This window comes from Balaenoptera borealis, assembly GCF_965194805.1.
Source record: "Balaenoptera borealis genome assembly, chromosome: 1".
NCBI classification, from domain to species: Eukaryota; Metazoa; Chordata; class Mammalia; order Artiodactyla; family Balaenopteridae; genus Balaenoptera; species Balaenoptera borealis.
This window is the reverse complement of record NC_138860.1, coordinates 176,667,809-176,694,777: the sequence shown is the minus strand read 5'-3', so window position 1 is coordinate 176,694,777 and position 26,969 is coordinate 176,667,809. Positions and strand designations below refer to the sequence as shown.

At 51.2% G+C, this 26,969-nt stretch overlaps 1 protein-coding gene and 1 pseudogene across 2 annotated transcripts; both read left to right on the top strand.

Annotated features, from left to right (window-relative positions):
* The first annotated feature begins 24 nt into the window (after nt 1-24).
* LOC309618671 (heterogeneous nuclear ribonucleoproteins A2/B1 pseudogene) lies at nt 25-6,486 on the top strand (annotated as a pseudogene). Its single transcript has one exon. The product of its transcript is annotated as a heterogeneous nuclear ribonucleoproteins A2/B1 pseudogene (transcript).
* On the top strand, nt 6,377-11,678 carry C1QB (complement C1q B chain). Its single transcript, XM_082372824.1, is given in 4 exon segments — nt 6,377-6,486; nt 9,576-9,585; nt 9,587-9,779; nt 10,964-11,678. Coding segments are annotated over 4 exon segments (873 nt in total). The 5' UTR covers nt 6,377-6,391; the 3' UTR covers nt 11,539-11,678.
* Nucleotides 11,679-26,969: the final 15,291 nt, after the last annotated feature.

Sequence of the window (26,969 nt, the reverse complement as noted above, 5' to 3'; positions counted from 1 at the left end):
AGCTGGTGTTCAGTAAAGCTTGGTGCCAAGGTTGAGACGCTCAGCACCATTTGGCCATTTGGGAGAGAGATGGTCAAATGTGGCTGAAGGCTGCAAGGGGTCCCCAAGGGGCCATCTGCTGTCACTTGTTTGGGTGAGAGGCACTGCTGTCATTAAAGGTATTCGTGCTCACAGGTAAACGGGAGAGTGTTTGAATTCCCAGACCTATGTTGACCGACGTTGAGTTTTGGGAGCACCCATCACAAGAGGGGTTTGGGCTCAGGCAGGCTCAGTACAGATGAAGGCAAGATGTGCAATGAATTTGTGCTGAATTAATGAGTGAATTGGGGTGAATGAATGAATGAGTGAATAGTGGGTAAATGAATGACTAAAAGCAGAGGGAATGAATAAGTAAAAAAATCATAATAGTTAACATTTATTGAGCACTCACTATACACCAGGCATTATGCTAACGCATCTATTAAATGATTTAATATTCGTAATTGTGCTCTAGGTGGGCATGGATGGGTGAGGGAGAGAGTGAGAATCTGACTCCTGGATGTCTGATTTTCCCCGAATAACTGAGACTCTGGGGGCCCCCAGGAGACCATCCAAAACCACTACTGCCCACAAGCCATCAGGGTTTCTCTGTGAGACTCCTGAACAGTTGGGCCCAGCTGCCCCGATCCTTGTTGGAGGACCAGGAAGCCGGCCGTAAGCTGCTGCACTCTCGCTGCACTCACCATGAGAAGGGGTTGACAGTTCGGGTTCAAAAAGATAAAAAGTGTAACTTTCCTGTGCAGATTGAGGGTCCGGCCTCAGAGCCCAGTGAAACCCAAGGCTCACTCAGGCCAGGGAAAACCACCCCAGCCTGATTGGGCTCTCAGCTTGGTTCCAAAAGGCCCCACAAGGCCCCACAGAGCTCACAGAGGCATGAGATGGGCTGTAACAGCAGAGGCTGGAGCTCAGCTCTCCAACCACCGCCATCCACTTTGGCTCCTTTGTTCCTGAAGGAAGCTGTTTCACACCCCCATAGCTTTGCCCATGATGTTCCTTCATTCTGTAGAGCCCCCACCCGGCTCATACAAATCCTCTGTCCACTTAGATAATACACACTCAGCTGTCAGGAATGAACACAAAGATCACCTCCTCCATGAAGCCTTCTCTGATTCTCCCCTTCGTGTTCCCACAGGGTCCTCCACCGACTTGGACCACAGATTCATGACTTGTTAGAGCCCAGGTTCCCAAATCTGGGGGTGCAACAAAATTACCTGCAGACTTATTTATAAAATAAAAAAAAACAGATTTCTGGACCCAAGCCTGTTACACAAAGGGGTTTGGGAAGGACTGCTATTTCCAGCAAGCTACAGGCTGTCTACATCTCAGGAGTGGGTCACAGGACAGCTCTTGGGACTAGGGGAACCTGCATTGACCTGTTTCACCAATCAGCCTATTCTGAAAAATTGAAAGTTGCTCAAGGTTGATTCAAGGGTGGCAGCGGCTCCAGAGGCAGCAGTGCCGGGTCCCCATGGAGGTGCTCCTAGAGCTGTTTTCCTGGAGCAGTGGAAGTTCTGACCGCAGGGTCAGGACCGATCAGGTTTGTGTTCTCACCATAGCGCAGGGGCCAGTTCGGTTCCTGTTCGTGCCCTGAGATCTCCCTCATCCCCCTGAGTTTCAGGAAAATGGCTGAAGCTAGTAAGCCCATGATGAAGAAAGCTCCAAAATCTGTTCCTTTGGAGAGGAATAAGAGAGAAAAGGAACAATTCCGTAAACTCTTTATTGGTGGCTTGAGCTCTGAAACCACAGAAGAAAGTCTGTGGAACTACTACCAGCAATGGGGATATCTTACAGACTGTGTGTTAATACGGGAACCTGTAAGCCAAAAATCAAGAAGATTTGGTTTCGTCACGTTTTCATCCATGGCTGAGGTTGATGCTGTCATGGCTGCCAGACCTCATTCCATTGATGGGAAAACGGTTACACCCAAACGTGCTGTCCCAAGAGAGGACTATGGAAAGCCGGGGGCTCTTGTCACTGTGAAGAAGCTGTTTGTTGGTGGAATTGCAGAAGATACTGAGGAACATCATCTTAGAGATTACTTTGAGAAATATGGAAAAATCAATGCCATTGAAATAATTACTGATGGGCAGTCAGGCAAGAAAAGAGGCTTTGGGTTTGTTGCTTTTGATGACCATGATCCCGTGGATAAGATTGTGTTGCAGAAAAATCATACCATCAATGGTCATCATGCAGAAGTAAGAAAGGCCTTGTCTAGACAAGAAATGCAAGAAGGCCAATGTTCTAGAAGTGGAAGAGGAAGAAACGCTGGTTTTGTATATTTTCATGGTGGTGGGGGAAAGTTTGGAGCAGGAAATTTTGGAGGAAGGAACTTTAGAGGAGGATCTGATGGATATGGAAGAGGACATACATTTGGGGATGGCTATCATGGGTCTGGAGGTGGCAATTTGGGGGTTAGCCCTGGTTATGGAGGAGGACGAGGAGGATATGATGGTGGATATGGCAACCAGGATGGGAGCTCCAGAGCTGGTTATGACAACTATGGAAGAAGAAATTATGGAAGTCAAAATTACAGTGATTTGGAGAATTATAAGCAGAAACCCTCTAAGTACGAATTACTGAAGAGTGGAAAACTTAGTGGCAGCAGGAACATGGGAGGATCATATAGTGGAGGAAACTATGGTCAAAGAGGCAGTGGAGGAAGAGGGGGTTATGGACAGACAAGATGATTGTGAGCTTCTTATTTGCCATGGGCTTGACTGTATAAATAGAGAATTACAGCCCAGAGGTAACAGAAGAGCTTTAGGTTATCGAAATAACAATGTTCAGGAAACCCTTATCTCAGTCATGCATAAATATGCAGTGATATGGCAGAAGACACCAGAGCAGGTACACAGAGCCATTTTGTGAGCGGACTCAATTATGTAAGAACATTACCTTCCTGTGGAGGAAAGGCTATAAAAAATGCTTTTGAAACAGTTTCTCAGCTTTTGAATTGTTGTGTCTTTCCAGTGGTCTCTATAAAAGTGTGGAAGCATCCCTTCTTTGATAATGTCAATTTCAAAGTTTTGGGTGACATGTGAAACCTTTTTCAAGATTTTTCTCAAAGTTTTGAAAGACTATTAGCCAGAACCATGGTGTAATAAGACATAACATCATTCTTCTAAAAAAAACTCTATTTCGTGTGTAGAGTTAAGAAGCTGTTGTACATTTAAGATTTAATAAAATAATTCTAAAGGTAAAACAGTAGTAGTTTGTCCTCTTTGATAATTTTGCACTTTTAGTTTTTACCTTTTAAATGTTTTTCTTGTTTTATGATATCAAATTTTGAAGTGTAATGATATGACTTACCTATATTATGAAATGGTTACCAAAAAAAACTTTTTCTTCTTGTGATGAATAGGATCTATTGCCTTAACAACTTTTATAGAATCCTACAGCTGTGCTCATTTTGGTCTTCTTGTACATTCCATCTTTTGTAATGGTGAGTAACTGGTCATGTATCTATTGGTCATTTGTATATCTTCTTTGGATAAACGTTGATTCAGTTCCTTAGTCCATATTATAGTTTGATTATTTGCTATTGTGGCGTATGAGTTTTTGTTGTACATTACCTGTTTTGTATTTATTTACCTTATAACTGGAAGTTTGTACCTTTGAACAACCTTTATCCTGTATTTCCCCCCACCGGTTTTCTGCTGCTGGGAGCCACAAGCATGATGCATGATTTTTTTTCTGTGAGTTTAATCATTTTTGGGGGGATTTCACAAATAAATATGATCATACAAAAAAGAAGGGTTTGGGGAGGACAGAGACATGGGTGGGTGGACGGTCCGCCAGGTGAAGTCAATGCACGAGGTCCACCACCTGGCTTTTCTGCACTTATTTCCTTACAGGTCTGCATCCCTCACCGGACTGTGAGCATTCTTGAGGGTGGGGCCACTTTGCTACAGGCCAGGCGCATAGTAGGGGCATGGGAAACGTGTCCAATGAGAAGGAAGGAGAGATGAAGACACACACACACACACACACACACACACACACAGCAATAACAGAGGCCAGGGCCTAGGAACTCGGCCCGGTCCGCAGAGTCTGAGAGTCCCTGGCAGGGACAAGGCGGGGGTCAAGGGGGCCGCTCCACCTACAGCTCACCTCCAGCAGCCACTTAGCAGTCCGCCCGGCAATGCCGCAAGTGATACATCTTTCTTCTCATTTCTCTTTTGTTTAAAAAATCAATGCACTGTTTATGTAGGCCACGGTGTCAGATCAGAAACCTGTACTTCGGAAACGACCATTTTTGTACCATTTTTATTTTCCATAATTGTTTCTTTGTTGTTCTCTCTTTGCCAGGAGAGACAGGCCTTTGAAAATGCCAGCTTGTCTGCTGGGCTGAGGGGAGCTGGGGGAGGGCTTTTAAGGGGGGTAGCAAGGGTGGGACAGGAGCTAGTACGAGGCACCCCAAGGAGCAGGAGGCCTCTTTCAGACCACGGGATGTGGAAGGGTCTTAGGCTTCCCTTCCACCCTCTGTAGGGATTGTCCCCTCTCTATCAGGGATGCAAGCCAGCGTTTTAAGGGTACAGAGGCCAGTTGGCTCTCACTCAGGGGCCAAGGGTCTCCCTAGCTCCTGACCCCTAATCCAGGCATGGCTCCTGTGCCTCCAGGCTCCAAGATTTCTGTCTTCTCTTCAGAGAAATCCCACTACTCCCAGGTTTGCCTTGGGTACCTGCTGAGGGCTGGGCACTCAGCTAGGCCCTGGATATGCGGGGTTACCTCACTGGCCCCACAATCACCCCAGGAGGGGGTGCCCATGCCCCTGACTCATATACGGGGAAACTGAGGTCAATAAACACGCCTGACGCCACATAGCTAGAAAGAGGTAGGCCTGGGATTCAAACTTAGGAGGGGCGGATTCCAAAGCCCGTGCCCTGACCCCCCCACCCTGCTGCTTCCTGTTCTTAGGCTCATTCTGTTTCTACCCCAAATTCAAGCCCATCTTTTCCCATTTTTACCAGCCACCAAATCATTGGAGGGTCTATAGTTGGCTGAACCCAGAGACCCTTGGGTTTTATCACACGAGTCTCTTCTTTCCCTATCACCCTCGGCAGTAAACACTTAATTTCCGCCAAGAAGCATCCACAAGCCCAACGATTTTCTCTCTCTAAGCACAGATGTCAAGAGAGCCCTCCTGACCTATGGCAGCTCCTGGGACTTGCTGAGCAACCATCCCTGAGAGGGGCATCACGTTGCTTTAGACGCAGCCTCGGTAAGAGGGCTGATATCCCGGTGCCAGGGATGCCTGGCTCCAAGTCCTGCATCTGCCACTAGCGAGAGCTGTGGGCTCCAGCAGCTACTTCTTGTGACATTCATCACAGGAGCAATGAACCATTGTGTCCCTTGATGTTTAATACCGGTCGCCCCCAGGAGAAGAGACACTCCATGGGGCAGGACCCAGGGCTGATTTGCTTGTGGCTCTATCGCCAGTGTACATAGAGGCTCATGATAAATATTTGCTGAACAATGCTCTCTCCCCTCTGGGCCTCGGTTTCCCCATATATAAAATAAGCGGCCCGGGCTGGGTGACCTGCAAGCCCCTCTCCTGCCCGAACTTGCTGTGATTCCAGGATCTACAAGCAACAGGCTCCTGCCTGTGCCTATTGCAGGCATCAGCTACAGGTCTGCTGGAAGCAGAGGAAGGGGTATAAGTAAATAATGACCACATTTTAAATTCATTTTTCATTATTAGATTATTTTCTGAGAACAGGGAAAGAGCCGGGGTGTAGAAGGGAAAGAAAGCAGAAGAGATGAGCCCAGGAAGAGGAGGCCTGGGACATGGTATGATATTAACAATTAACATGTGCACTGCACTTTACAGTTTACCCTCCTCTTTCTCCTCCGCTATCCCATCTGAGCCCCCCAGTGCAATCTGTAGAGCAAGTGCAATTATGGTCCCACCATATGGCAGAGGAAATTGGGGCTCCCTTGGGTTCCCTTGGCTGAGAATGTTTAGTTGGTAAGTGGCAGAGCCAGCATATGAATCAAGGTTCCTGACTCCAAATCCAGCCCTCGGGCACCAGGCCAGCCATGTTTCCATCTCATTGAGGAACACCCCTGTTCCTGAAGAAATTCATGAGGTCAGGGGCCTTGGCAGGCAAGCCCCCAGTTGTGGACATTCTCCCGGAACAGCCCGTTTCCCCCGAAAGCTGCTGAGCTGGCAAAACCAAACTGGCCACCCACCCATCCTATTTACAGTAAACCCCTCCAGATTGCAGAAACGGGACCTGAAACTGCCTGAGGACAGCAGAACAGGGTGAGAATGGGGTGACAGGGAGGAGGGCCGGCCTGCTGGGCCCCTGGGAGGGGACTGTCAGGGGAAGGCCCTTGTTCTCGCTGGAGAATGGAACTTCCGCTTTGGACTGAGAACAGGAGGCTCCCGGCTCCCCGTCCCACTGCTGCCCAGCCCAGCGGCATCAGAGGACGCCAGGTTCCCAGGTGAGGATGGGGCTCGGCGCCTGGGGGGACTGGCGGGCAGGACCAATATGGCAGAGGGTGGTGATTCCCAAAGGCTCTGCATCCCCTGCCTCAGAACCACCTGGAGTGTCTGACAGTGAGGATTCCTGGACCCAATCTCAGACCTCGGGAGTCAAACTCTCTGGGGGTCAGCTTGGGAGTCTGCTGCCACCTGGGGCCCCAGGTAATGGGGAGGCACCAGGATAAAGGCTTTGGGGTCACCAAGACTGGAGCTGAGCCCTGCTTCTGCCTCTCAGGTGCTGGTGATCTGGGCCAAGTCACATGACCTCTCTCAGTCTGGACGCTCTCTGAGGATAACAGAACCTTTCAGGGCTGCTGTGAGCCCTAAAGGATATCAGCTCAGCCAGCGCTGTCCCCCATGGGGTTTGGATGGGTTTGAATGGGGAGCGGGTTTGAATCTCAGCCACACCAGGGCTGCGTGACCTTGATCGAGGTTCCCGCCCTCTCCACTGCCCAGTTTCTTCGTCTGTGAAATGAGAAAGCAGGGGTGTTTTCCCAGGGGGCTGCTGTAAGGACCAAATTAAATGAGAGAATGTGGCCTGTGAAGTGTTTGGCACAGAGCCTGGCACCTGCTAAGTGCCCAACGCATTGATTATTAAGGGTGTCAAATTGTCGTTGTGTAAAACCTCCAGCCAGATAAGCAGGATAATCCCCAGAGCCACCCTCTCTTGGGAGCGTGACAGAGCCTAAGCCGGTCACTCGTGGCCCTGGTCACACCCACATTTGCAGTCCCCCTTTCCTTGGTACCCAGTACAGCCCCTGGTCTAGTTCAGCTCCTGGTCTGAGCCATGAACTGATTAGGAGCAGACCGAGGGGGCTGAGGCTGACTTTCTGAGCACATGAGCCCCACATCAGCAGGTTTTTCTGGGCTGGCACAGGCCTCATGAGGCAGAGGGGGCAGGGGTCTGGCCACAGCCCCACCATTAGCCAGCTCACTGGGTGATTTGGGGAGGGTTGTTTTCTAATGTTTGCATCTCAGTTTCCTCATCGGCAAGGTGGGAAAATAATCACAACCCACTTCCCTGGAGTGCTGTGAGGATCAGAAAACCCCAGCTACGGGTCTGAACTAGAGCCCAAAACCCTATGATTCTTCCCCAGCCATGGCCTCACCTGGATCCCCACGGTTATCTTGGGAGATGAGCAGGGACCCCTCTGCTCTCCTATTTTAAGAGCAGGAAACTGCTCAGCCTTTGTGGGCTGAGGGATAATGAGGGAAAGGCTTCCTGGAGGAAAAATGCTTTGACCTGGGCCTGGAAAGATGGAGAGAATTTGGATCTGGGCAAAGGTGGAATGGGCTGCCTCAGAAGGTAATGAGCTTCCCATCACTGAGATGGTACAAGCCATGGACGGAAGGGGCCTTGGCAGAGATGTTATTGAGGAGACTTAACAGTAGGCTGAGGGTCCCTCAAGAAGTTAAACACCGAATTACCATAAGACCCAGTAATTCCACTCCTGAGTATATATTCAAGAATTGAAAACAAGTTTCAAACAAATCCTTGTACATGAATGTTCACATTAGCACTAGTCACAGTAGGCAAAAGGTGGAAACTTCCCAAATGCCCATCAATAATGAATGGATAAACAAATTGTAATCTGTCCATACAATGGAATATTATTAAGCCATAAGAAGGAATGAAGTACTGATCCATGCTACAATGTAGATGAACCTCAGAAACATTATGCTAAATGAAGTAAGCCAGACACAAAAGTTCACAGTGTATATAATTCCAATTATATGAAATATCCAGAATAGGTAAATCCATAGAGTCAAAAAGCAGATTGGCGGTTGTCAGGGACTGAGGGGAGAAGTGGGATTTGAGGGTAACTACTTAGTGAGTACAGAATATTATTTGGGTGTTATTGAAGTGATGGAAATATTTTGGAACTAGATAGAAGAGGCGGTTGTACAACATTGTGAATGTGCTAAATGCCACTGAAATGTTCACTTTAAAATGGTTACTTTTATGTTATGTGAATGTCACCTCGATTTAAAAAAGAAAAAAAGAAGAAGCTAGGCGTTGGATTAGATGAATTTTAAGGTCCCTTCTGTCCTGAGAATCGATGCCATGGGCACTGGCCATGCTGACCAGCTCAAGACAGCCCAGGGCTTCTTCCTCGTTCCCCGGATTAGAAAGGGGCAAGCACCGTCCTCTCACCGGGGCCCACAGCCTTTGGAGGGACCTGAGAATATTCTGCCAGAAGAGGTGGCCTGGTGCACCGGCAGGGACACCGGCTTCCACGCCATACAGGCCTGGCTTTGAGTCCCGGCTGCGGTCCTTCCTGTGTTACCCTGAGTGAGTGACTTGGCCTCCCTGAACCTCAGTCTCCTCTTCGGTGTAGAAAAATTGGTTCTTCCATGCAGGGCTGCTCTGAGGATGTGACGTGGCCCGCTGTGGAAGCAGCATAGGCAGCCCGAACTCAGAAGTTCTAATGACTGAGAACACTTGGAATAAAATCCCAAACCACAGCTATCAAGACCCTGACCTCCGGTCCTCCGACCCCTGACTCCCCTCTGGCTACACTGGCCTCCCTGCTGATCCTCCACATTCCCGACTCTGTGCTGCCTCTGGCCCTTTGCCCTCCCTGTCCTTTCCTCCTGGAACATTCTTGCCCCAGCTCTGTCTGAACCTTCAGGTCTCGGCCTAAACATCACTTCTCAGAGATGCCTCCCTTGTATAAAAAAACTTTCCTGGTGGGAAAGTCTATAGTCTACAGACTATAGACTTTCCTGGTGGTAAGTCTGTAGACTTTCCTGGTGGGAGGACTTCCCTCACAAAACCAGCCCTCCAGGCACCCTTTCATTTCGGCCAGGGCACTCACCACGGTCTATAACTAGTTCTATTGACTTGTATGTTGACCTGTTTATCGTCTCCCAGACCGTCAGCTCCATGAGGGCAGGGACCACATCTGCCTTGTTCATCAGCGAATCTCCAGCGCCCAGAACAGGGTCGGGGGGATAAGGCACTCAGTGAACACAGGAACAAGTGAAGGAGTGAATGAACAAACCATGGCCGTCACCTACCGCATCTTCCTGTCCTCCCCCCCGACAGGAAGCAGCTGAGACAGGGCCGTGATGAAGACCCCGCGGGGCGGCGCCCCAGTGCTGCTGCCGCTGATGCTCCTGAGTCTGCTCCACGCCTCCCGGGCCCAGAGTGGCTGCACTGGGCCCCCGGCCATCCCTGGCATCCCGGGCATCCCCGGGAAACCGGGCTCCGACGGCAAACCAGGGACTCCAGGGATAAAGGGAGAGAAAGGTACTGTGGACTTTGGGAACAGACTAGTGTCACTGACCAAGGTCCCATCTCTTACCTCCGAAGTCCCAGTTGCCCACCTTAGGGATTGCAAAACACTTGCAAATCCATCAGCTTGCTGAGCCCTCCACAATAACTTTGCAAGGAAGGAATTCTGATTCCCATTTTACAGATGGGAAAACTGATGTCCAAAAGGCTACTGACTTGCCCAAGGGAACCCAGTAAATGTTGAGGCTGAGGCCAAACCATGGCTCTCTTACCACTAAATCCACTGCAGTCACACAGTCCTGGGTTGTTACCTCCAGGGTAGGTGGCTTCGCCTCTCTGAATTGCTATTTCCTCACCTGTAAAATGTGGATAATGATTCTTTTTCAGAGTTGTCACAGGGTTCAAATGAGACTTCCTGCCATAAAACCCTCCTGTAAGATGTAGTCCATGCGTTCATTTAACCGTAGCCTTCCGCTGTCCTCACATAATCTCACAATCCCACAATCCCACAAAATATCATCATGCTCACGATCCCACAAAATATCATCATCCCCATTTTACAGATGAGGAAGCTGAGCCTTGGAGAATGTGACTCAGTCAAGGTGACCCAACTAATAATGGCAGATGCGACATGAGAAACACATCTGCCTGTCCTCTGAGCCCATGTTCACAGCCACTATACTCTGCCACTCTACTGGAAAAGGTTTTATCTTGTGTTCTGCCAAACCAAGGAGGAGTAGCTGTTTGGAGTGGTGGAGTGAGAAGGATTCTAATACTCGCTTCCGGGTTCAGCAAGAAAGAATGCGTGATTGATGAGGGATGTGTGCCATCAGGGAGGGGGTGGAGAGGGATAGCACGTGTGCCCAGAATTCCTGATCCCTGCTCCAGGCTTAAGCCTGTATGAGCTGGTGAGGAGGGCAGGTCCAGCACCTTCCTGAGGGAGACACCGCTCCCCACCCCACGGGCATCGGTCCCCATTACTGTCAAGCACATCTCAGACTCGGAAAGCTGGGCTGGAAGGAGACTCGGAGGCCCTCCCCGACATCCCGTCCTCTTGTTCACAGATGGGGAGCTGAGGCCCAGAGAAAAGCAGGGACCTGTCTGAGGTTACGCAGCCAGGCTCCCTGCCTCCCAGCCCAGCTCTTTCCGGGTTCTCAGCGACCTCTGGGCCCCTTATATCTCTTGTCTCTGCCTTCCAGGGCTGCCGGGGCTAGCTGGAGACCACGGTGAGCTTGGAGAGAAGGGGGACCCAGGGTTTCCTGGGATTCCGGGAAAAGTCGGCCCCAAGGGCCCCGTTGGCCCCAAAGGTGCCCCAGGGCCTCCCGGAGTCCATGGCCCCAAGGGTGAATCAGGAGACTACAAGGCCACGCAGAAAATCGCCTTCTCGGCCACACGCACCATCAACAGCCCCCTGAGGCGGGACCAGGTCATCCGCTTCGACCACATGATCACCAACACCAACAACAACTACGAGTATCGAAGCGGCAAGTTCACGTGCAGGGTGCCCGGCCTCTACTACTTCACCTACCACGCCAGCTCTCGAGGGAACCTGTGCGTAAACCTCATGCGGGGCCGGGAGCAGACACAGAAGGTGCTCACCTTCTGCGACTATGTCTACAACACCTTCCAGGTGACCACGGGCAGCGTCGTGCTCAAGCTGGAGCTGGGGGAGACCGTCTTCCTGCAGGCCACCGACAAGAATGCCCTGGTAGGCATCGATGGGGCCAACAGCATTTTCACCGGGTTCCTGCTCTTCCCAGACGCAGAGGTGTGACCTGTGGGTCCAATTCACCCCCTCCCCTGCCAGCCACGCTCTCTTTACCCCCAACACCAGCCCCCACCTGGCCAAAACACACAGTAGGGCTCCATGGATGTTGCTGAATGAATGAGTAAATAAACTTTTCAAGGCCAAGGGGCAGTGGTCTAATTCAAATCTGTGTCCCAGCGACTGGCACATGGTAGGTGCTCAGAAATGTTGCTTGAATGCTGCTTGAATGACTGAACAATGAATGAATGAATGAGCTCTGAAAGCAGAAGCTCTATCTAGTTGCTGGTGACTGGAGGGCCAGACTTTGTGTCCAGTTCTGTGCCAGACACACAATGGGAGATGGGGAGGGAACACCATCTGTTGAGCACCTATAAGCTCCAAACACTGGGCTAGACCCTTTCCCCCTTCTCTCATTAATCCTCGCACTCATCCTTGGAGATAGGTTAAATCGTGCCCAATTCACAGAGGAGAAAACTGAGGATCAGAGGGATGAAGGGGTTGCCCTCGATCCCACAGAAGAGCTGGGAGGGCAGGTCTGCCCACTGATAACTGAGACCTCTTTCAAGACAAGGCATCTAGGCCCCTAAAGGGGTATTCTCTGTGTAACGTCACAAACCTCCATCCAAGGGATCAAGGAGCCCTTCTTCAGTCTTAAGTGACCTTGGAATCAAGACCCTTCCCCTTCTGATTCTCACCACATGCTCTCCCTCCCAATGTCTTCCCAGCCTGGCTCAAGCTCAGCCATCCAGTCAGAACACACGTCACTCCCCTGCTCAATAACCTTCAGTGGCTCCCCACTGCCAAATGGACACAGTCCCTGCCCACGAGCCTGGCATTCAAGGCTCTCTATGGATTGACCTTCCTTCCGTCCTTCAATCCTTCCTCTCCTGGACAAAGAATATCTCCACTCCAGACCAGATGGGCCCTTTCTGTCTTCTAGGCAAGACACATGCTTTCCTGCCTCGATGCCCTTACTCTCACTGTTCCCCTTCCACTCTGCCTATCTAGCCATCCTTTAAAACCTCATTCAAGCCACACCCTCTCCCTAAAAGCAGACCATGCCAGTCCTCATAGCTCTTACCCCTCCAACCTCCTCTAACCCCATTTCTCAACTGTTCAAGTCTGAGCACACACTGCCTGCATCTAGCATTTCACTCATGCTCACCCCGTCTCCCCAGCTAAGCTGTGAGCCCCTTACCCTGCTCATCTCTGAACCCTTCCCAGCCCTGCACCTGCTCTCTGCAGCCCCTCCTACTAGTCCCACCCACCAAGACTCTCAACCAATCCTGACGAGAGGTAGAAGGGATTTAAAGCACTTCAGCCTATCACATAGGGTTATGGCACCAGTCCAGCCTCCTGCTTGGCTAGGCTGTTTCTCAGGATTCCGTTCATTGGGTGCAGCTTCTGCCCTATCTCCTGGGCTTCAGGCCTGCCCCCAACCTCAGACTCTTCAGAGGGGACCTGGATTGAGCCTTTTCACCAGGGGCTGGGCCTTCTTTCTCCTACTCAACCCTTTCAGTACAAATTCCTACTCAACCCTTTCAGTACAAACTGTCTGCCTGGTCTTTGTGTCTAGTAAGAATTGTTATAATAATAACAACCACACCACGACTGAGTTACTGTGTACTTAGTGTTTTGTGTGCATTAGCTCATTCAATCCCCACCACAAACCCTGGGAGGCACATACTATTATCCTCATTTAACAAATAAGAATCTGAGGCTCAGAGAAGGCAAGGGATTTGCCCAGGGTCACACAGATGCAAGTATACAGCCAGGATTGGAGCCTGCTTCTGTTTGTCTCAAAGCTCTTGCTAAATCTATAGACATACCACTCCTTGCCACCCTCTCCTGCTGGAATTCCCTCTGCAGTCCCCCAGCCTCTCACCTGAACCCATTCGGCCTCAGGAGTCCACGTTCCCGAGCCTCTACCGTTGGGTCTGTCTGTACAGGGTTACACTTCACCCCAAGGGCAGATCTGCTTGCTGGTGGTGAGCACGTGCAGGGCACCCCAAGTCGCTGCAAGGACCCAGGCAAAGCCGGCCACGGCCAAGACATCAGAGCTTGTCTCTAGTGCTGCCTCAAGCTGGCTGGCTTTCCTGCAGGACTTGCCCTCCTCTGACTCCTGACCCGTAGACCCTGACCCTGCCGCCTTTCCTCCGTCAGATGCCTACCCTGACAGCACTCTGAACAGTGCCCCTTTTGTGCCTCCCCTCCCAGCTTCCAGATCTGCCAGAAATCCAGGGCTCTCACTGCGTGTTCAGCCATGCCCACTGCAATCAAACATACCTTGCTTTACACAAACATTAACATATCTAAACACTTTACCTTTGTTATTTCTCTTTCCCACCCTGTGAGGAGGGTTGTCAGCTCTGTGGAGAGACGGTTGAGGTTTCATCACAGGAACCAGGACCAAGAATGATGGGGGGAGCCTAGAGGTGACCATAGGTGGGTCTCGGGATTTTGCCTATTCCATCACTGTCCGGACCTGCCTTTTCCCCTTTGCCCCTTCTCAGCGGGGATGGGGTTGAAACTCAGATCTCCTGGTCGGGCTAGCAGTTGGGCAGGGGAAGGAAGGGAAGTGGTCTTCTCAGGCCTGTGACCCTTGACCTTCATGCACCCACCTTGACTCTGACTCATAACCCTCAACATGCCAGAGTCCTTTTAGTTTCCAGACTTCTAAGAAACCTCCTAGAAATAATTTACCAGAAAAGGAGGGACTTATCAGGAGAGGCCAGAGGACCTACAGGACCCAGGAGCAGGTGGGACAGCCCAGTCTCGGTGGACACGGGTGCCAGACCGGGGCTGTTGTGTTTCCCACTGGGACCTCTCAGCTCTAAGCCTCTCTCTGCAGATTGGCCCTCTTAACTGTTAAGGGCAAGTGGAGAAAAATGGATGCCCCCAACAACAGCCTTGACCACCAAGTCATCCCCTACCCCTCAAGGAAGTAACATAGAGACTAACGTCTCCAATTCCCAGTTCCCAGGAGAGGGGATCTGATTGGCCCCACTTGGAGCAAGAATACTCCTGGCCCAATCAGCTGAGGTCAAGAAGGAGCAGGCCTATAATAATAGCAGCTCATGATTATTGACCTAAACGCCCAGTGAGTATTCTCCCCTGTACTAGCCACAACAAGCCTAAGGAGCAAATCTTCTAATCCTGTGGTTGTCAAACTTCAGCAGGCATCACAATCACCACGAGGGCTTGTTAGAATTTGCATTTCCTGGGAATTCCCTGGTGGTCCAGTGGTTAGGACTCTGTGCTTTCACTGCCGAGGGCGCAGGTTCGATTCCTGGTCGGGGAACTAAGATCCCACAAGCCACAAGGTGTGGCCAAAAAAAAAAAAAATTTGCATTTCCTAAGAGTCCCCACATGCTGCTGGTGCTGCTGCCTGAGGGACCACACTTTAGGAACCACTGCTCTAATTTTATTGCTCCTATTCTATAGATAAGAATGTTGAGGCTCAAGGAGGGGATGTTACTTGCCCATGTCACACAGATGATTCAGAATTTGGATCCAGGGACTTCCTTAGTGGTCCAGTGGTAAAGAATCCGCCTTCCAATGCAGGGGACATGGGTTCAATCCCTGGTCAGGGAACTAAGATCCCACATGCCGCAGGAAAAATAAGCCCGCACGCCACACTACTGAGCTCGCGCACCTCAACTAGAGAGACTGCGTGCGGCAAAACTACAGGGCCCACGCGCTCTGGAGCCCACATGCCACAACTACAGAGCCCGCCCACACGCCCTGGAGCCAGTGCGCCACAACTAGAGAGAGAAAACCCGCACGCCACAACTAGAGAGAAGCCCGTGCGCCGTAACGATGAGTCCACGCACTGCAAGGAAAGATCCCGCCTGCCTCAGCGAAGATCCCGCATGCTGCAACTAAGACCTGATGCAGCCAAAAATAAATAAATAAATAATAAATAAATAAATCTTTTTTAAAAAAATAGAATTTAGATCCAGGCCTATGTAACCCAGGGATCCATGTGTTAAACTCTGTGCCCTTCTGCCCAGACTGCAGGGTTGGCTGGGAAGTTCCCAGAGCAGCAGCGTGGGCGGCTCCACGGTGTCTGCCACCTCCTGGCTACAGTGCCCTATCCTTGATTCTCCACCTCCACCCTAGTCCATCCAGATGGGCGTGCCCCTCCCAGTGACCCACAAGCTTTGAGCCAATTAAGAAGAGAAAAGGAGGGACTTTCCTGGCGGTCCAGTTGTTAAGACTCCACGCTTCCAAGGCTGGGGGTACCGGTTCAATCCCTGGTCAGGGAACTAAGATCCCACATGCCATGCAGCCAAAAAACAAACAAACAAACAAAAAACCAAAAAACAGAAGAAGAGGAAAGGAGGGTGAAAGCAAAGAAGGAAGGTAGGGGCTTGATAAGTAATAATAATAACAGCTCACAGAGTACCCGATGCTTGGTGACCTTTACAATCATGTCCCCCTTTCACAGAGGGAAACACCGAGGCACAGAGCAGTTAAGTGGCTTGCCTGATGTTACACAACTAGTAAGTAATACAATGAGCATTCAACGCAAGGCAGTTTGGCTTCGGAGTCACTGCTCCCCACGGCAGACAGGAGGCCCCTGAGGGGAAGTGTGGTGTGGCAGGTGAGGGCACTGCCTCTTGAGTCAGACAGACTTAAGATCAAATCCTGCCTGAACTTTTTACCAGCTGTGCGACCACGTCAAGTGACTGCCCTGGTCTTCTATGTTACCCGCTTACAAACAAACGATGCAGTGTGCACGCTGGTGTGTATCGGTGATTCTTCTCTTGGATTAAATTCCTCGAAGCGGATTCCCTAGGGGAAAGGATGTGTAAACCTTGAAGGCTTTGAAATGTGAAAGGATTGGCTGTCAAGGCTGAACACACCAGGCCAGCTCCAGGCTTGCTGCCACCAGGGGGGAGCAGACACCAGGAGAAGGACAGCCTGGAAGAGGAGCTGGTAGATGGGCAGCTGAGATGGGACCTGGAGCTCCTGCCTCCTCCCTCCCTTCTCCCCAAGCCCATCCCACTCCCTGGGTGGGCTACAAGCTTCTGGGGTCGGGCTGAGCATCAGCTTTGAAGATCCAAGTTCCTCTAAACCAGGGTCTTCAAAGTGTGGCTCCAGCATCAGGATCACCTGGGAGCGTGTTAGAAATACAGGTTCTCTGTCCCCACCCCAGATTGGGCGAATCAGAAAATCTGGTGATGGGCCCCCACATTCTGTGTTTTAAAACAAGCCCTCCAGGTGATTCTGATGCAGCTAAAGTTTGAGAATCACTGCTATACACCAGGGGCTGCCAAACTTTTTCTGTAAAGAGCCCGATAGGAATTATTTTAGATTTGGTGGCCATACAGGCTGGAAAGAGCATGAAAACAGCCACAGACAATATATAAATAAATGAGCATGGCTCTGTTCCAATCAATCTTTAAGCACACTGGAATTCGAATTTTACATAATTTTCAAGTCACAAAATATTTTTCTTTTGATTTTTTTCCAACCATTTAGAAATGTAAAAACCATTCTTAGCTAGCAAGCTGCACACAGTCTGTGGGCTGGATTTGCCATTCTGCTCTAGACCCAGGTATGGCTCCAGGCTTGGAAAGGGAAGAGCAGGAACTTGAACCCAGAACTGCCTGATTCCCAAGCCAGTTCACCTTCCATTAGGCTAGTCTGCCAGTCTCCAACCTTGGGACGTTGACAGAAAAACTCTCTGGGCCTCACTGTCTTTGACTGTAAATTAGGCATTGCAATTCCTACCCTGAGTGACCAGAGGCACTGGGTCTCCAATTCTGGTGGGCAACGAAATCCCCTGGAAACTTGCTGGTGTCTAGGCCCCGTCCCAGAGGTTCTGATTCCGTAGGACCTGGAAGCCCCAGGAATCTGCACTTTTCTCAAACACCCCTGGTGATTCTAGTACAGGTGGACCTTTGCTCCCAGTGAGAAGGCTAAGCTGTTAGACATGAAAGCGGTGACCAGTAGTAGCCCAGCCTCTGCTCACAGGAGTCAGTGGGCTACACGGGGTTGAGGAAAGAAGGGAAAACAAATTTCTTGTCTGTTGGGACCTACACAAAATGAGAAACGCAGTGAGGGAGGAAAGCCTGCGGGCTCAGGAACCGGAAGGACAGAGAGGCTGTATTCAATTCCCACCTCTGCCACTTATAGGCTGTGTGTTCTCAGGCTAATTACTTAACCTCTCTGAGTTACAGTTCCCTCATCTGTAATATGAGGGTGATAATCATATACATGCCAGAAATCTGATGAGGGTTAAATGGGATTCTATGGGCAGAGCCCCTGGCATGCAGAAAGATCTCCACAAGTATTAGTTATAGTTATCAATGGTGGGCTGTCATTGGAACTGGGGTGCTGTGATGGTGCAGGGCTCCTCAAACTCTAATGTGCACAAAACCCACCCAGGGTCTTGGTAAAATGCATTTTCTAATGCAGCAGGCCTGGGGTGGGGCCTGAGAATTTGCTTTTCTAACAAGCTCCCCGGGGAAGTTGATGCTGCTGGACCAGGGACCACACTTTAAGTGGCAGGGTTAGGGGCCCTGGTTCAGTCTGTTGATCTGCCGTGAACTGGATTTCTCTCAACCACGGGCAGCGGTTATCACAGGAGCTGGTGGTATCTGGCAAGCACTCAGTGATGGACCTCTTACTGTTATTGTTGCCATTGTGGTCATGTGATTATGTTCTGATGGGGATGGTGAGCAAGTACGCAGGCAGACACAGGAAAGGATGAAGAGCGGAGGGTCCATCTCCCCGATGCTGAGCACCCCTTGCTCCGAGCACTGCGGGTCTGGCTCCTGTTTCTCCTCCACGTCCTTGCCTTTCTGGTCTCCTGCTGACAACGGGCACCAGGTGCCCTGCCTTTCCCCCCACTACCCAACACACACACAAACACACACCCTCCTTTCAGAGCAGGCTGCGAGCTGCGTTTATTTTTGCACGTAGCCAGGAGGCATTCTCATAGACAACCCTGTTGGCCAGATGTAAGAGAAAAGGGTGTTTGTTCGAGAAACCCAGCAGGGCCCACCCAGGGAGGGACACCCACAGTGAGGGGACCTGGCAGAGCAGGAAGTGCCCTGGATGGGAAGCCAAGAGCTCCCAGTTCCAGGCTGGCCTCGGAATCTGACTTAGTGTGTGACCTCAGACAAGTTGCTACCCCTCTCTGAGCGTCAGACTTCCCCACAGAAGGAGGGGCTTGAACTAGATCAGCTGCATTAGACCCACCTGTGACAGAGATTCTCGGGCCCGCCCCAAGCCTACGGATTAGGAACCTTAGGAGGGCTTGTGACACCCATAGGAAAAGGGAGAAGAGTTATTACCGGGTCACTGACCAGGGAGGACACAGTGGCCAAGTCCCCCAACATACCTCAATTTTCCAGCATCCTCACCTATACAGACCATAGCCAGGACCCAGAAGCAAACAAAAGAGGCCAGAAACAGACACGTCACAGCTCAGAGAGCCCAGAAGATTCATGTTTATCAAATGAATGAGTGAAAGCACATGTGTGTTAGTTAACTAATTGATTGATGAATATTTCTTACTCCAGAGAGTACAGGGTCTGGAGACAGATATACATAATATAGGCTCAATAAATAGTTGTTGAATGGAAGGAAGAAAGGCAAGATGGAAGGAATGCCAAAATCGTGTCCTGCCCAGAATGAGAGGGAATGCAATAATGTGTTGTAGGCCCTTGGGACAATTTCCTTGGGAAGACTTGACGTTTCCAGGGGAAACAAAGACAGGCAAGCAGAAGAAACTCAACTGAGATCATGAATGTCATACAGACATTAACCCATTTAATCCTCATGACAATCCCCCCTGCCCCCTCCCTGATGTGGGCATTGTCACCCCCATTCGCAGGCAAGGAGACGGGGGCTTATTCCCCAATAATGCAAAGAGAACTGAGCCCCTAGCGTCTCCAAAGCGACGCACCAGCAGCGAGTGGGCACATCTGATGGAACATATTTTCTTGGAAGCCTCCTTCCTCACTTCTGTTCCAGATCTTCCTGCCTCCCCTACCTCATTTTCACGTTGTCTTTTGCAGATTCTTCTCATCTGTGCCTCTTGTCAAGTATTTGTCCCTATAAACTCTTAGAGCATCCAGGGGAGCAGGGAGAATGTAAACAAGCCGTCGGCAGAAAGAGGGCAGAAGAAACAAAGTACAGTCCACGGAGCCCCTACTGTGCATCAGGCACCTTGCCCGATGCTTTGTGCACATTCCCTCATTGGCTTCTCACAAGAGCCCCACCTGGTTCAAATCCAGCTTTGCCACATTCTAGCTGGGTGACCTTGGGAAAGGAAGTCAGCTCAACCCTGAGCTTTTGTTTCCTTGGCTGTAAGATGGAGCTGTATTGGCTAATATTGGCATGAATGCTAAGTGAGCTAGTGCGTGTAAAGCACCTGACTGGCCTGTAGTAGGCACACAATCAAGAGTGGTTTTTATAAAGAACCACATTCCACACCTGACACACAGTAGATCCTCAACAAACGTTGGCATCTGAGAAATGAGACTATTGCTTGTTGTAGGGTTCGGAGAAGCTGCAAGAGGCGAACAAGCTTTGCACGCAGAAAAGTCCGGTGCCCACCTTGGGACAAACTTCCCTTTCTCCCCCCAGCCTGGGTTTGCAGCAGGCATGTGGGCGGCACCGCAGTGTGGGCTGTCTGCAGACTCCGGCTCCTGAGTTCGCACCCCTCGGGGCAGCTCTCCCCACAGGCACAGGTTTCCTTGGGAGAGACAGCTGGGCCCTTGTTAAAAAGTCGTCTGCAGACCTTGTTTAGAACATGTCAGCTAATGTGATTAAAGACAGGACATAAATGTCAGCCTTGCGGGGACCCGCCCCAGCTGGTTTCCAGGGAAGGAGACCTGAAAAACATGTCTTCATTCCTCCTGTTTCTCAGTGCTGGAAACCTGTACGGGGCCTGCGAGGGGTGGCGAGCGGGACAGTCTGCCCCCAACCAGGCCCAACCACAATTGTTGTGACCTGGAGTCACCTATGCCCTTTGAGCCTCCTTCCTCATCTATAAAATAAGAACAATAATCTATGTGCCACGGACTGTTAAGCAGAAAAGGATAACATTTGTAAGGCACCCAGGATAGTGCCTTGCACAGAGCAGGTGTTCATGGCAACCAGGAAAGTAGAGACGTGGACACTGGGGAATTGAGCTGCACACTTTGTCTGCAGAGATGCTCAGAGAATGTCCCTTTAGCTGGATCCAAGCTGGTAGGGACCTTGAGATCCTTAGCGAAAGGACATTAAAAATAGATAATGGGAGCAGAGTAAGATGCAGGTGCACTGGTTCCACTCACTGTGACCTCAGGTAAGTGACTCTACTCTCTGGGACTATAAAATGGGGGGCTGATCCCTGGTCTGTCCAGGCTCTTCCTTCTGGAGCACCGTGATGAGGCTGAAGCCTGGCCTGCCCATGTCCTTGCTGGCCCTGGTGGACAGGGCATAGAGCTACTGAGATTCTGATGCTCCCTAGGCCTGGATTTCAATCCTGGCCCCCTACCTCACCCAGGCCATGGGCTGTGGGACTTCAGGCCAGTCCCCTCATATCTCTGGGCCTCCATGTGCCCATCAGTAGCATTGGGCACAAGTTATGGCCAGCTTCTCAGAGACAACTTGATGCAGAGAAAGGGCACTGGACTGGGAGCCAGAGACCTGGGTTCAAGTTCCGGCCTGAACATCCACTTGGTGTGTGGCTTTCCCTCTTGAGCCTCAGTTTCCCATCTGTAACATGAGGAGGCTGGACCAGGTGATCTCTGGGCCACCTCAACTCAGGGACATTGAATTTCTTTCAGGAAAGGAAACAATGGTTGGGACTGGGCTGAGGGGAAAGGGCAGTTTAATGATTAACCAAAGGGCAGAGCTGCATGCGGGGAGAAACCCCTGGACTCTCTCAGAGTCCCGCAGCCAGGCTGAAAGATAAACCCAGAGCAGGGAGTGAGCTCACCAGGCTGCAGCCCCAAGCCCCAGATAAAGGTGGCACTGGGAGACCTGCGTCCCAGACCTAGGAATGGTGGAATGAGGACAGAGGAGGGGAGTTGAGCTTCCTTCTCACCAACTGCTTCTTAACGTCAGAAGAAGAGAGTACTAGCAGCTGGCATTGACTGTGCTCCTCCTTTGTTCCAAGCTCTGTTCTAAACGCTTCCTATATCTTAACTCTTTTAATTCCCATGAGGCAGGTATTATTATTACGCCCATTTTGCAGATATGGAAACTGAGGTACAGGGAGGTTACATAACTTGGCTAAGGCAGAGCTGGGACATGGACTAAGAGAGTGTGTCCCCTGAGCTGCACTCCTGAAGTAATGATGATGATAAATCACTTAATGTGCACCTACTGTGTACCAGGCTCTCTGCTAGCTTCTGTACAGCATGATCTTCATTAATTGTGACAGCCTCTTTACGAGGAAGGTGTTTCATTAATCATATTTTGCAGATGAGGAAATGAAGGCCTAGAGAGATGAAGTGCTCCCCAGAATGTGGCTGAACTGGGAATCTGACCCAGATCTGTGTCCAGGGCCTGTCACCAAGCTGGACAGGACTCCTCCCCAGAAACCCTGAGGGGGTTCTAAAGCAGGTGTCAGGAGGAGACACAGCCATGGCTGTGTGTAATGTGACAAAAGCCCTTCAGGCCCCACTCCGGGGCCAGAGAGGAGGGGGCCAGGGTGTGGCTAGGTGGCAGGGACAACCCCACGAAGGAAGTTTGGGAGCTTCAGAGAGCTGTTGTGAGCGTCATCAGAGTTGTGGACGCAGGTCTCTTTATCGAGCACCTGCTGTGTCCCAGGCACCACACTGAATTCTTTGTATTTATTGTCACTAGACAATAAGTTCTTACCTGTGATGTAGGTACCATTGGTCATCATTCCCATTTTATGGATAAGGAAACTAAGGCACAGACGAGTGGAGTCACTAGTCCAGTGTCACATACTTAGCAGGAGCCAAGCTCAGGTCTGTGGGTCTCAAAGCCAGTGCCTCTTCCACAGGGCACACTTTCCCATCCAAGTTCAAGTGTTCAAACCCCTGGCAAGTGCACGGCAGCACGGTATCTGGTGCATAGCAGGCACACTCAGAGTGGAAGCCCGCCCTGTGCCCTCGTAGCTCCCTCCCAGGGCCCTTAATGGGTTAACTTCCCGGAGGCCCCTGGTCGTCCCTGTCAGTCTCCCATCTTCTCCCCTGCATTATGAGGACCAGACCCACTCCTTGCTCCGGGCAGCTGACGGGTTCTCTGTTCAGTGGTTCGCACTCCAGATATTAAATTACTCATAAAATATTTGGCCTGTCCCCAAAGCGACTGCCGCCTCCTCCCTGCGCCCGCCGCTCACCTCCCACTACAAGGTCAAGTTCTTCAGTGGAGGGGCGCAGCACTCAGAATATGAACCGAACTTCATCTGGAATTAGCCTACGATGGGGTGTCAGAGAGCCCAGGAAGGAGGCTCTGGTAGGGTTGGGATTTTCCAGGAGAAGGGATCCTGTCTGTGACCCCCATTCTGGGTTCCCAAGCCTGGCCTGAGCTAAGAACTGCTCCCCCAAATCCCAATACTGCAGGGTATGAAGAACCCAGAACTTCTGACCACCCCAATGCTCTCAGGACAAGGCCAAGTGTGACCTGGAATAGGTTCCCATTGTCTGAGGGGCAAGTGGTCTCTCCTCTCCTCCTCCCTCCCCCATTCAGTTGTCATGGCAACTCCGGGGGTGGGGGGAGACTGGACCGCTCAGCTCCTGGCCAGGCTACCCAGTATGCTCTGCTTTCACCCAGTTTTCTCCCTCGTTGCCCTTCGGCCGGCAGGGGGGTGGGGCCAGCTCTGCCCTGTCACCAGCCTGCAGAGGGTTCACACCCAAGGGTCACCACCTCCAGTCCCCAGTCTTCAGGCAGAAGGTTTTCCTGCACAGGCCTCAGGACCAGGATTTTTATGAATGTGGTTTGACAGAGAATGATTTGGGGGGTCTCTCTGGAGCCCCGTGGAGTTAATGAGGTCAGTTAAGCCCTGGGATTAGAAGGTCGGGGTCATGGGTACAGCCCGTGTTTGCAAAGTATCACCCCACCCCACCCCTAGCTCCCACCAGCTGTTTCAGAAATGCCTAATGCTGGTCGTCTAGGGAACTGGTGAAGGAGTGTGGCTGAGGTCTGGCAACCCCATCCCAAGTACCCACAGTCACAATCCTCAGGGACACACCCTGCAGCCTGGGCTTTGTGGGCCTCGCCTCTTTCTTCCTGTCTAACAGAGGACACATTTTCATAATAGTAATGCCTGTTTTAGCAGGCTCTCATCACCTAGGCCTGGGGTTTCATAAATTCAACACCCAAAGGAACTGGGTGTGGCCTTTGTCATAGCTCCTCCATTTGGGGTACACTGCCACCAGGTGGCGGCAGTCACTGCCAAGGTTTAGGGTTTCGCTGAGATTCCAGAAGGTGATTTTCCAGTTTACGTCCTCTACCACAACCTATAAAATGTAATCCCATTGCTTGTTTTTTTTTACTTTTATATTAAGGTTACAAGGCTTTACCAATAGCTGAAGTTAAGCAGGCTTTAAACAAACTCTACATTTTGGCAGTATAATAGCAGCACAGTCTCTGGAAGAACCAGACTGCCTGAGTTAAAATCCTGGCTCAGCCGTTTGCTTGCTGTCTAACCTTAGGCAAGTTACTTACTCTCTCTGTACCTCAGTTCTTTCTCAGCAAAATGAAGATGATAAGAATTATCTCCCTCATAGGGCTATTGCAAGGACTTAACGAGTTAATGCACATGAAGTGCTTAGAACAGTGCCTGGCACAGCATTAAGCTCTAAAAAAATGTTGGTTATTCATATTTAAAGATGATGCATGAGAGCAAAGTTTCAAAAATAATTTGCATCCTGAGATTCACAGGCATATCTTTCTCTGCTTGGTCTTTTATCTGCTGATTCGTCTCAGGGCTGCACTGCTTAGACAACCATAATCTGCCCTGATGCCGCCTCCAGCTCCCTCAGCCCCACATTCAAGCCCGCATCCTAATGCTTTACCTCCTAAGTGTCTGTGGCGTCTGTCCCTTCCACTCCAGACTCCTGCCACCTTGATCTCACTCCTGAACCTCTACAACTGTCCCCTGCCTCTCGTTCTGCTCCCCGAACAGCCGATCTCACTGCAACCATGTGATTTTTCTAAAATAAATCAGCCCTGCTCAAATGCCCTCCGTGGCTCCCCGGCACCTCCAGGATAAAGTCCAGCTCTTTAACTGAGAGTCCTTCTCCCCGACCTTTCTCTCCAGGCTCATCTCCCTCCCCCTGTTGTCAGAATGCTGTGCTCCTACCCTAGCAGCCTCCTTGCCCTTCCCCCAAAGCCTCAGGCTCTCTCAGGCGCTATGGCCCGTGCAGGAGCTGTTCCCTCTTCCCCCATCTCCGCCCTCCCCCCACCCCCTCCACCTCCCCACCCCCGCCTGCCTAGCTCCAGCCTGCTCAGCCTCAAGATTTGGCTGCTGTCTCTGCTCTGGGAAGCCCTTCCTGATGCCTCTGCAGCCTCCAGACAAGATGGAGACCCTTCTCTGCATGCCCGACGGGCCCTGTTGTAGACTATCTGTATCCCCAGAAGATGCCCTGTGTGCAGCAGGTCCTCTGTGAACCTCTGCGGAACAAATGCAGGATGACCACTCTGTCCTATTCAGTCTGGAATGTCCTCTTTCCCACCTTCTCTGTTCCAGTACCTTCTATTCATCCTTCCAGGCCTGGCTAAATGTCACCTCCTCCAAGAGCCTTGGGTAACCCTGGCCCCCATTTCATCCCTGCATGAAATATTTTACTCCGTCCTCCGGCAGGCAATCCCAGTGGGAATGAACTCGACACCTATAACTCTATGGCTGTATCCCCAAGGCCCTAGAACAGCGCCTGGCACACACCCAGAGCTCAAGAAACATGTGTTGAATGAAGGAACAGACAAATGACCAGGATTACAGTCTAGATCAATGGTTCTCAACCGTAGTGATTTCACCCCTAGAGGACTTTTGCAATGTCTGGAGACATTTTTGGTTGTCACAGCAGTGGGGAGGGGTGCTACTGAGATCTAGTGGGGAGAAGCCAAGAAAATGGTTAGACATCCTACCACTCTCAGGATAGCCCCCACATGAAGGAATTATATGTCCCCAAATGTCAGTAGTGCCGAAGCTAAGAAACCCTGGTCTAGAGCTTATTACATACAAATCTGTCCCCCTAGCACACTGAGGACCCTCAGAGTGGAACCTCAGCTTATTTCTCTGTTTGCTCAGCACCCACCAGAGAGCAGGCACTCAATCAACAATTATTTTTTTAAAATAAGTTCATAGGTGAGATCATTCTTGTTCTTTTCTCTGCCCAGCTACCACCTCTCACTTGGAGCTTGGCCTCAAACGGGGCTCTTCCTGGGTCTCCAGGCTTCAGTTTGCCAAGTCCCTCCAGTTTCTCCTGGCCTCAACCTTCCTTTTCTCAGGTCCTCCTGGTCCACACAGCTATGTGGAATAAGCAAGCAGGAAAGGGAGACCACATTTTCAAGAAGGCAGGGAGCTTTGTTGGGCATTGTGGGCCCTGGGAGCAAGTCTTGCTTGGCCATCAGCTTGCTAGGTGATGGGAATAAGACAAAATCTGGGCCTGTCCCCCAACAGACTTCCTGAGGCATCCCCCCTGCTTCCAGTGAACCCTGGGGTGTAGCCTGTAGCCCAGGACTTCCTGCCCTCCCTGGAGCCTGGGTGCTCCCGGCTCTCCGGCTCACACAGGGTGCCGCCGTCTCCAGGGGCGCCACTGTCAGCTGTGACCCCTGCACCCCCAGAGGCGGCCAAACAAGCGGCCTTTGTGGGCTGGGCGCGGGCAGCCGTGGGTAGCAGCACAAAGGGTGGGAAGAAAGGCGCCAATCCTCTTAGGACCAGCCGGGCGCTTTCCCACTGAGGCCCATCTGCTCCTGGGGAGACCGGCAGAGCTGGCGCCTGGCCCCACAGCGGAAAGCAAGCAAAAGCTGCCCGGGAATGAAAGACCAGCCCGGCCAGCCCCGATCCCCACGGCAAACACAGGCCTGGCCTGGGGCCTGGGAGGGGGCACGGCTGAGCCCAGGGGGAGAACACACTTAAAAGCGCCGCCCCGGGAGGGGGACCCTGGGCTAATCCCCTCCTGCCCTGCGCCTTCCCTTCCCACACCGCTGCGCCTGGCTGGGGCAAGGGATGGGAGGGGGGAGGGGCTGGGATCCAAGGTCCTCTCTCGAGTGCCAGACCCCCAGTGCACCCCTTTATATGCACCCCTTATCTTTTCCTTGCCGCACCCCACTTTATGAATGGGCTCAGCAAGCCTAGGTCACTTGCCCAAGGTCACCCAGCTGCTTCATGGCAGAGTTGGGATCTCAGCTCTGAGCTGAATCTAAATTCATTCACTCGGGTGAGTCTGAAGTTTGCTGAGCCTCTCTATGCCAGGGCTCTACAACCATCTCCATTTCTTCCTGCAACCCTTGGA